General features: G+C 44.7%; 1 protein-coding gene across 1 annotated transcript; it reads right to left on the bottom strand.

Moving 5' to 3' along the window:
- Positions 1 to 8,089: 8,089 nt before the first annotated feature.
- LOC127330061 (cytochrome b561 and DOMON domain-containing protein At3g25290) lies at positions 8,090 to 9,816 on the bottom strand. Its single transcript, XM_051356413.2, has 3 exons — positions 9,057 to 9,816; positions 8,721 to 8,978; positions 8,090 to 8,612 (listed from the first exon to the last, which is right to left on the bottom strand). Exons 1-3 carry the CDS (start codon positions 9,774 to 9,776, stop codon positions 8,364 to 8,366), a joined length of 1,227 nt encoding a protein of 408 aa, XP_051212373.1. The 5' UTR covers positions 9,777 to 9,816; the 3' UTR covers positions 8,090 to 8,363.
- Positions 9,817 to 10,343: the final 527 nt, after the last annotated feature.

The raw sequence follows: 10,343 nt of genomic DNA, 5'->3' as shown, positions 1-10,343 counted from the left end.
ACAGATTCTGCCTTTTATTTCGCATTGCCAGTTTTGTTATGTTCGATGGATATTTCGATTCCATTGACTTTCAGTAGCTTTGAGCAATGTCCAGAAGTGTTAAGAATGATTGTGTCACCTCTGAACATGTGAGTTTTTGATTATGCACTAACCCTCTAATGAGTTTGTTTCGAGTTTGGTGTGAAGGAAGTTTTCAAGGGTCAAGAGAGGAGGATGATACAATGTGATCAAGAAGAGTGAAAAGTCTAAGCTTGGGGATGCCCCGGTGGTTCATCCCTGCATATTTCAAGAAGACTCAAGCATCTAAGCTTGGGGATGCCCAAGGCATCCCCTTCTTCATCGACAACATTATCAGGTTCGTCCCCTGAAACTATATTTTTATTCCGTCACATCTTATGTACTTTACTTGGAGCGTCTGTTTGCTTTTGTTTTTTGTTTTGTTTGAATAAAATGGATCCTAGCATTCTTTTTTTGGGAGAGAGACACGCTCCGCTGTAGCATATGGACAAGTATGTCCTTAGGCTTTACTCATAGTATTCATGGCGAAGTTTCTTCTTCGTTAAATTGTTATATGGTTGGAATTGGAAAATGATACATGTAGTAATTGCTAAAATGTCTTGGATAATTTGATACTTGGCAATTGTTGTGCTCATGTTTAAGCTCTTGCATCATATGCTTTGCACCTATTAATGAAGAAATACATAGAGCATGCTAAAATTTGGTTTGCATATTTGGTCTCTCTAAGGTCTAGATAATTTCTAGTAAGGTGTTTAAACAACAAGGAAGACAATGTATAGTCTTATAATGTTTGTAATATGTCTTTTATGTAAGTTTTGCTGTACTAGTTCATGCTTGTGTTTGCTTCAAACAACCTTGCTAGCCTAAGCCTTGTATCGAGAGGGAATACTTCTCATGCATCCAAAATACTTGAGCCAACCACTATGCCATTTGTGTCCACCATACCTACCTACTACATGGTATTTCTCCGCCATTCCAAGTAAATTGCTTGAGTGCTACCTTTAAATTTCCATTCTTTGTCTTTGCAATATATAGCTCATGGGACAAATAGCTTAAAAAAACTATTGTGGTATTGAATATGTACTTATGCACTCGTTGTGCGATAACCATGTTCCTGGGGACGCCATCAACTACTCTTTGTTGAATATCATGTGAGTTGCTATGCATGTTCGTCTTGTCTGAAGTAAGGGCGATCTACCACCTTATGGTTAGAGCGTGCATATTGTTAGAGAAGAACATTGGGCCGCTAACTAAAGCCATGATCCATGGTGGAAGTTTCAGTTTTGGACATATATCCTCAATCTCATATGAGAAAATTAATTGTTGCTACATGCTTATGCATAAAAGAGGAGTCCATTATCTGTTGTCTATGTTGTCCCGGTATGGATATCTAAGTTGAGAATAATCAATAGCGAGAAATCCAATGCGAGCTTTCTCCTTAGACCTTTGTACAGGCGGCATAGAGGTACCCCATTGTGACACTTGGTTAAAACATGTGCATTGCGATGATCCCGGTAGTCCAAGCTAATTAGGACAAGGTGCGGGCACTATTAGTATACTATGCATGAGGCTTGCAACTTGTAAGATATAATTTACATGATACATATGCTTTATTACTACCGTTGACAAAATTGTTTCTTGTTTTCAAAATAAAAAGCTCTAGCACAAATATAGCAATCAATGCTTTCCTCTTTGAAGGACCATTCTTTTACTTTTATTGTTGAGTCAGTTCACCTATTTCTCTCCACCTCAAGAAGCAAACACTTGTGTGAACTGTGCATTGATTCCTACATACTTGCATATTGCACTTGTTATATTACTTTGCATTGACAATATCCATGAGATATACATGTTACAAGTTGAAAGCAACCGCTGAAACTTCATCTTCCTTTGTGTTGCTTCAATGTCTCTACTATGAATTTATTGCTTTATGAGTTAACTCTTATGCAAGACTTATTGATGCTTGTCTTGAAGTACTATTCATGAAAAGTCTTTGCTTTATGATTCATTTGTTTACTCATGTCATTACCATTGTTTTGGATTGCTGCATTCATTACATATGCTTACAATAGTATGATCAAGGTTATGATGGCATGTCACTCCAGAAATTATCTTTGTTATCGTTTACCTGCTCGGGACGAGCAGGAACTAAGCTTGGGGATGCTGATATGTCTCTGACGTATCGATAATTTCTTATGTTCCATGCCACATTATTGATGATTTCTACATGTTTTGTGCACACTTCATGTCATATTTGTGCATTTTCTGGAACTAACCTATTAACAAGATGCCGAAGTGCCAGTTGTTGTTTTCTGCTGTTTTTGGTTTCAGAAATCCTAGTAACGAAATATTCTCGGAATCGGACGAAATCAACGCCCAGCATCCTATTTTTCCAAGAAGCTTCCAGAACACCCGGGAAGGACCAGAGGGGGGCCACAGGCCGCCCAGACCATAGGCCGGCGCGGCCCAGGCCCTGGCCGCGCCGCCCTATAGTGTCGTCGCCCCGTTGACCTTCTGACGCCGCCTCTTCGCCTATTTAAGCCCCCTCGACCTAAAACCTCGAGACGGGAAAAGCCACGGTACGAGAAACCTTCCAGAGCCGCCGCCATCGCGAAGCCAAGATCTGGGGGACAGGACTCTCTGTTCCGGCACGCCGCCGGGACGGGGAAGTGCCCCCGGAAGGCTCCTCCATCGACACCACCGCCATCTCCATCAACGCTGCTGTCTCCCATGAGGAGGGAGTAGTTCTCCATCGAGGCTCGGGACTGTACCGGTAGCTATGTGGTTCATCTCTCTCCTATGTACTTCAATACAATAATCTCATGAGCTGCCTTACATGATTGAGATTCATATGATGATGCTTGTAATCTAAATGTCATTATGCTAGTCAAGTGAATTTTACTTATGTGATCTCCAGAGACTCCTTGTCCCACGTGTGTAAAGGTGACAGTGTGTGCACCGTGTGGGTCTCTTAGGCTATATTTCACAGAATACTTATTCACTGTTATGAATGGCATAGTGAAGTGCTTATCTATATCTCTTTATGATTGCAATGTGTTTTGTATCACAATTTATCTATGTGCTACTCTAGTGATGTTATTAAAGTAGTTTTATTCCTCCTGCACGGTGTAATGGTGACAGTGTGTGCATCCGTGTTAGTACTTGGCGTAGGCTATGATTGTGATCTCTTGTAGATTACGAAGTTAACTATTGCTATGATGGTATTGATGTGATCTATTCCTCCTACATAGTGTGAAGGTGACAGTGTGCATGCTATGTTAGTACTTGGTTTAGTCGTGTTTATCTGTCATGCACTCTAAGGTTATTTAAATATGAACATTGAATTGTGGAGCTTGTTAACTCCGGCATTGAGGGTTCGTGTAATCCTACGCAATGGTGTTCATCATCCAACAAGAGAGTGTAGAGTATGCATTTATCTATTCTGTTATGTGATCAATGTTGAGAGTGTCCACTAGTGAAAGTATGATCCCTAGGCCTTGTTCCTAAATACTGCTATCGCTGCTTGTTTACTGTTTTACTGCGTTACTACTGCTGCGTTACTACTGCTTGTTTACTGTCCTGGGCAAAGCACTTTTCTGGTGCCGTTGCTACTATTTATTCATACCACCTGTATTTCACTATCTCTTCGCCGAACTAGTGCACCTATTAGGTGTGTTGGGGACACAAGAGACTTCTTGCTTTGTGGTTGCAGGGTTGCATGAGAGGGATATCTTTGACCTCTTGCTCCCTGAGTTCGATAAACCTTGGGTGATCCACTTAAGGGAAACTTGCTGCTGTTCTACAAACCTCTGCTCTTGGAGGCCCAACACTGTCTACAAGAATAGAAGCACCCGTAGACATCAGTGTTGCACCGATATTAGTTTGGTCACATATAAAAATAAAATTTCAATCTCAATTAGGCTAAGTGTTGTTTAAAAGGTAGCACAATGAGCTAGAAGAAGTCTATTCTAGATTTAGATGAGTTCTAAATATTGTGACGGATTCTACAAACGAAGGCAGAGTATGTCATTGTTTTGACAATGACTGAGGATGTTTAACTCGAGGAGTTCTTTGAGAACTTGGTGTAGTTCCGATAGTGTCAGAACTTTGAAGCTATATTGTATGTGACAATATTAGTAACATATTCTAGACCGTGGAATTAAGGTTCCACCAGAAGACTGAACATATATGATTAATGCCGTCTCATTTGGAAAATGAGTGATGCGTTGAGACGCAAATGAATTGCAAAACACATATGTTTCTAAGCGTGTCAGCTCCGTTGACTGAAACCTCTCCCGTGAGCAAAACATGATAAACACCAGAAGGCCAAGGTGTTAATCTTTACAAATGTAAACTAGATTATTGGCTCTAGTGCAAGTGGGAGATTGTTGGAGATATGCCCAAGAGGCAATAATAAATTAGTTATTGTTATATCTTAGTGTTCATGATAAATGTTTACATCCCATGCTATAATTGTATTAACCGAAACATTGATACATGTGTGTTATGTAAACAACAAGGAGTCCCTAGTAAGCCTCTTGTACAACTAGCTTGTTGATTAATAGATGATCATGGTTTCGTGATCATGAACATTGGATGTTGTTAATAACAAGGTTATGTCATTGGGTGAATGATATAATGGACATACACCCAAATAAGCGTAGCATGAGATCAAGTCATTAAGTTCAACTTGCTATAAGCTTTCGATACATAGTTACCTAGTCCTTTGACCATGAGATCATGTAAATCACTTACACCGGAAGAGTACTTTGATTACATCAAACGCCATTGCGTAAATGGGTGGTTATAAAGATGAGATTAAGTATTCGGAAAGTGTGAGTTGAGGCATATGGATCAACAGTGGCATTTGTCCATCCCGATGACGGATAGATATACTCTGGGCCCTCTTAGTGGAATGACATCTAATTAGCTTGCAAGCATGTGACAAGATCACAAGAGATGACATACCACGGTAACGAGTAAAGAGTACTTGTCGGTAACGAGGTTGAACTAGGTATGGAGATACCGATGATCGAACCTCGGACAAGTAAAGTATCGCGAGACAAAGGGAATCGGTATCGTATGTAAATGGTTCAATCAATCACTAAGTTATCGTTGAATGTGTGGGAGCCATTATGGATCTCCAGATCCCACTATTGGTTATTGGTCGGAGAGGAGTCTCGACCATGTCTGCATAGTTCACGAACCGTAGGGTGACGTGCTTAAGGTTCGATGTCGCATAAGTAGATTCGGAATATGAGATGGAGACCGAAGTTTGTTCGGAGTCTCGGATGGGATCCAGGATATCACGAGGAGGTCCGGAATGGTCCGGAGAATAAGATTCATATAAGGGAAATTATTTTCTGGGGTTCGGAAAAAGTTCAGGATTTTCCGGTGGAAGACCGAGAAGGTTCTAGAAGGTTCCGAAGGGACCCCTAGTGGGCCCACGACCCCGGGAGGGGCCACTTGGGCCAAGGGGGTGCTGCCTTGCCCTAATGGGCCAGGCGCACCAAGTCCTAAAGGCCCAAGCCGGCCACAACCCTAGGGTTTAGGGGAAACCCTAAAATTGGAAGGCTTGGGGGAAGGAAAGTTCCCCCTCCCCCTTTGGCCAGCCCTAGATGGGTTTGGGCGTGGGGGGGACACCCCAACCGACCCTCCCCACTATATAAAGAGGGGAGGGGTGGCCGGCCAAGTCCCCAACCTGAAACCCTAGCCGCCACCTCTCCTCCCTCCTCTTTCTCTCTGTTGCGGCTTAGGCGAAGCCCTGCAGAGATTCTCCTCCACCACCACCACCACGCCGTCGTGCTGATGGGATTCCGAGGGGATCTACCACACCTCCGCTGCCCGCTGGAACGGGGAGAGGACGGGCTTCATCGACACCGTACGCACGACCGAGTATGGAAGTGCTGCCGGATTGCAGCACTGGATGATCGACTACATCAACAACGAGATCTAATCTCGTAGGCTTTGGAAATCTTCGAGGGTTAGTCTCACATACATCTCGTTGCTTCGATCTTCATAGATTAGATCTTGGCTTTTCCTAGATTGGATCTTGGTTTTGTTCTTGTTCACGGTAGAATTTTTTTGTTTTCTATGCAACGAACCCATCAAGCTAGCCAACGATCTCACACTTAAAATCAGTGCGACATCTTTGTTAGCTTGTCAATGATCTTACAGTTAAAGTCAGTGTGACATCCTTGTTAGCTAGGCAATGATCTAACCGTTGAAATTAGTAACATGTCCATGTTAGCTAGTTAATGATCATGTAGCCTTCATTTTACTTTGATTCTCTATAGTTTAAGCTATCTATGGCTAAGCTGGAGAAGTGCAGCGGTGACAAGTTTCCCACGTCTCAACGGCCTGTGCATTCTACCATGATAGGTTACTTGTTTTATCTTATGGTTGTAATAGATGCATATAAATGATAAATTAATCATTGGTTTCATGTATCAATATTCTTTCATTAGAGATCGGAGAAAAAACTGAAAGACGGGCAAGAGATATGATGGTGTATTGACTGCGAGTGCCATGAGACAAACGAGATGACTCGCATATTGGATCTTGCGGATGAGGGGGGCGAGGACGGGACGATTGGTCCAAGCGTGATCCATTTGCGCACGACATAATGACCAAGACATGTGGGGCAGCAACAATCAGATGAGAGATCAGGTTTTGCTGTAGGCCCTGCGTGGCATCATGTAGCATAGAGACATAATGGCTTTCATGTCTGTACACCGGTGAAACAAAATAGTCGTCTGACTCTCCAGCAAATCCCACACGAACCCATGCTAAAATTTTGTGAATGTTTAGCCCATACTCCCTTTTGTTCCGCAATGTAACATATTTTGACGAACCGTTTTGGTTGCTAACATTCTAACATTGTGAGATGGAGGAAGTACATTTGTGATTTGTAACACATGTCTTGTACAATATGTTAATTATGTTGTTTCTGCAGGTCTTGTTTGAGCGTTCTTTTCTTCAAAATTAGTGAACTTATGATATTCTTGGGTTATAGGTCTAGTTCATTGTCCCTTAATTGTGTTTTTATTAACTTTTTTGTTAGCCTGTTATGGTAAAACTAAAATGTATGAAGAAATAATTGTTTAAAAGTAATATGAACTATGTTGTGCATATGCTGATGCGCGGTATGTCTATTGGTGTCTATGTGTCAATCCCGAGTCCGTTTTCGACTAGCTTTTCTAGTGAAACCTAAATTAATGTCGTGGAAATGGGCCTGCCTGTACGAAGAGCTAACCACTAGGTAGTGCATGGCACGTGCCAGCCAGAGCACACGTAACAAGCCCGTCACGGGCTCATCCCGTTGCTAAATGGATTGTGTTGGGCCCACGGCCTATCATAGGTTGTGCATGGGCTGCAACCGGAAGCCTGCATGCGGGCATGACGGCATGACATGACCCGTTTAGATTTTTTATTTTTTATGATTTTCCTTATTTTTTGGTTTTTTTCCTTACAACCTAGAATGCCTAAACTAGAAGGCCCGTTTAGTAACTTTGTCGTGTCTAGGTCTTGATGGCGAAGCCCGCGTTGCGGCATCTCACAACTTGTTATAAATGGGCCTTTGTGGCATGTGTCTGCCTTGGGCTAGTCCAGCAGCTAGGTTTATCCATACGGCTCCTCGTATGTTGCCGCCAATGAAAACCAACGACCAAATACCCCATCTGGCTTCCCTTATGGAAAAGCAAAAGACAAAAACCCGCCTTGCCCCTATTCATGTGAGTTGCACACGTACGACAACTGATGTACGACTTTCGTAGGATGTGCACTGTCTAGCCATCCATAGGTGCGCCAAAAACAGGGGGAACCACCGGAAATCATCGGTTGATCGATTTCCTTGTAATTAACTAATTATAAAAAAAACCAGAATTTTGCTTACGTCAAAAGGCGTACTATCTCTACATAAAAGGATGTCTTAGATTTATCTAAATTTAGATGTATGTAGACACTACATCTAGGGCATTTTTTATGGACAAAGGGAGTATATAACAAATTTATAATTACTGGATGAGTTTGGTACAGTGCGGGTGTTGTTGTTCTTGCTCAAGTCTTTCTGCTGTTGTATAAACTTCAGTGCGAAGTGTAAGCATGCCTACACTGCAGGTGTATTACAGAATTGCAGTAGATAATGTCAAGAAGAACCAAAACTATTGTACAAAAAGAACATATAACATTCCATCTTCCTCAATTCTACAAAACGCCTAGAAATACTATTTTCTCCCAGTCATGATAGGTCAAATGTCTGTCCCAGATAAGTTTAAGTGCCCCTCTCAAACAAGAAAAATTATAAGCTTAACTGTAGTCTAATTAAGCACCATACTCAGGAGCCATTACCGCCGGTTCTTCTTGAACCTGACCGTCAGCGTCAGGACCTCCAGGACGAAGGCCACCATGGCTAGCACCAGAACAACACCAATGTATGTGTGCTTGTACTTGGGGTCAGGTTGCAGGATGCCGATGCCATTGAAGACGTTGAAGACGCCCATGACGACCACTGTGTAGCCGACGGACCAGTGATACAGGTTCCAGTAGAAGCGAACTTTGACGGTCTTCTTCGGGCGAATCAGCAGCGCCGAAGCCTGGTGGATCCAGTTGTGCTATATTAACGACAACTAATATGGTATGGAGGGAGTAGAACTAAACCAAAAGGAATGCCCGGCCTTGAGCAGATTGCATGGAGGACAGACCTGAAGCGTTGATAAGACGAAGAGCGCGGTGCCGATGTTGCGATGTCCAGGGTACCGCAGGGCACCTTTTGCCTTGCTGCCAAGGGTAAGGCCGACGATCCACCCGGCGACGCCGATCACGTAGCCGCTGCATTGGCAGGCAACGTGGAGATAGAACCATGCCGGATCGAGCGACGGGAACACCCTCATGTACCTCGCCAGTACGACGCCGAGAGGGAGCAGCACGCCCCAGCTCACAGCATTCAGCACGCCGTGTATCTGCACGTACGTACGAACCAACTAAATTTCCCCAAGTGAAGAAGAAAGATCAAGAGTAACTAATCCAGACCGCCATACATTCTTGGGTCGGAGCAATGTGCTGTAGACGCTGTCCCTCGGAGCAGGGACGTCGGCGACCGCCGCGTCGCTGGAGCTGAAGTCCCAGCTCCGGGACGACATGATGTTGTCCCCGAACGCTTGGTGGCTCTCCGGCAGGCCGTCCGCGGACGACGAGCCGACCTGCCAGACGATGTTCTGCCGGGTGCTGTTCCCCGGCAACGAGACCGTCGCGTGGACGTCGTAGACGCCGTCGACGTACTCCGCGCCGCGGCCGTGCACGGGGAAGGTGAGGTTCCCGTCCGCCAGCACGGGGGCGTAGTTGTCGACGACCGCCGTGAGGACGCGCACCGAGCCGGTCGCCGGCTCGTGGTAGGCGAAGACGGTGTTGGCGCCGAGCATGCCGACCGCGGACGGGTTGATGGCCCACGCCGCCCACCCCGCCGTGCCCGCCGGCACGCGGAACGCGATGTCAGCGGTCCCGTTCGCCGCGTGGTGCGTCCAGTGCACGCTGGCGCCCAGCTCCCCCAGCGCGTTGCACGCCGCGTAGACGCGGCCGCCGGAGAACATGTGGTCTGTGCAGTTGGTTTGCGCCGAGGCAGGCGGTGCGATCAGCGAGACGGCGAGGAAGGCGGAGGTGAGGATGAGGGGCCACTGGCGTCTCGCTGGCGAGCCCATCGCGGCCACGGTGTTGGAGAAGAGCTCAAAAGGAATGGAGGGAGAAGAATGATGCGGCTTCATTAGTGCGAGCTACATGGTGGAGAATAAGTGAGCTGCTCGTGGCTCGTTCTCAACGTCAACGCGTGAGGAGTGGAGGAATACTGTACCGGTTCATGCATGTAAGGACGTGGCGAGCGGTTCGAACGCGCTGTCCATGAAACATGCAGAAATTGTTTTTGGATGGAGTTGCCAAATACCAATCGACCGTTGCAATCGTGGGCTCTCGTGTCATTTTAGGGAACGGGGGCTTCGTGGCTTCAATTACGACGGAAACCCTTTTAGGGATGTGCTGTCCGCCGACCAGGTCGGTCCGGATGGACCACCGCACACCCAGGTCAGGTATGTTGGGCCGGCCCACTTTGTTTTTCTTTTTTCCTTTCTCATTTTTCTTTCCATTTTTTTCTGTTTTGAATCTGAACAGTTTTAAGTTTGAACAAATTTTGAATTGAACGATTTCAATTTTGAACAAATTTCCAAATTGAACGACTTTTCGAATTTGAACAAATTTCCGAATTGAACGATTTTTCAAATTTTAAAAAATCTTAAAATTGAACGATTTTGGAATTTGAACAAATGTAGAATTTGAAC

The sequence above is a fragment of the Lolium perenne genome, chromosome 2 (assembly GCF_019359855.2).
Source record: "Lolium perenne isolate Kyuss_39 chromosome 2, Kyuss_2.0, whole genome shotgun sequence".
Taxonomy (NCBI): domain Eukaryota; kingdom Viridiplantae; phylum Streptophyta; class Magnoliopsida; order Poales; family Poaceae; genus Lolium; species Lolium perenne.
Note: the sequence above shows the minus strand (reverse complement) of the source record. Positions and strands in the feature narration are given on the sequence as shown.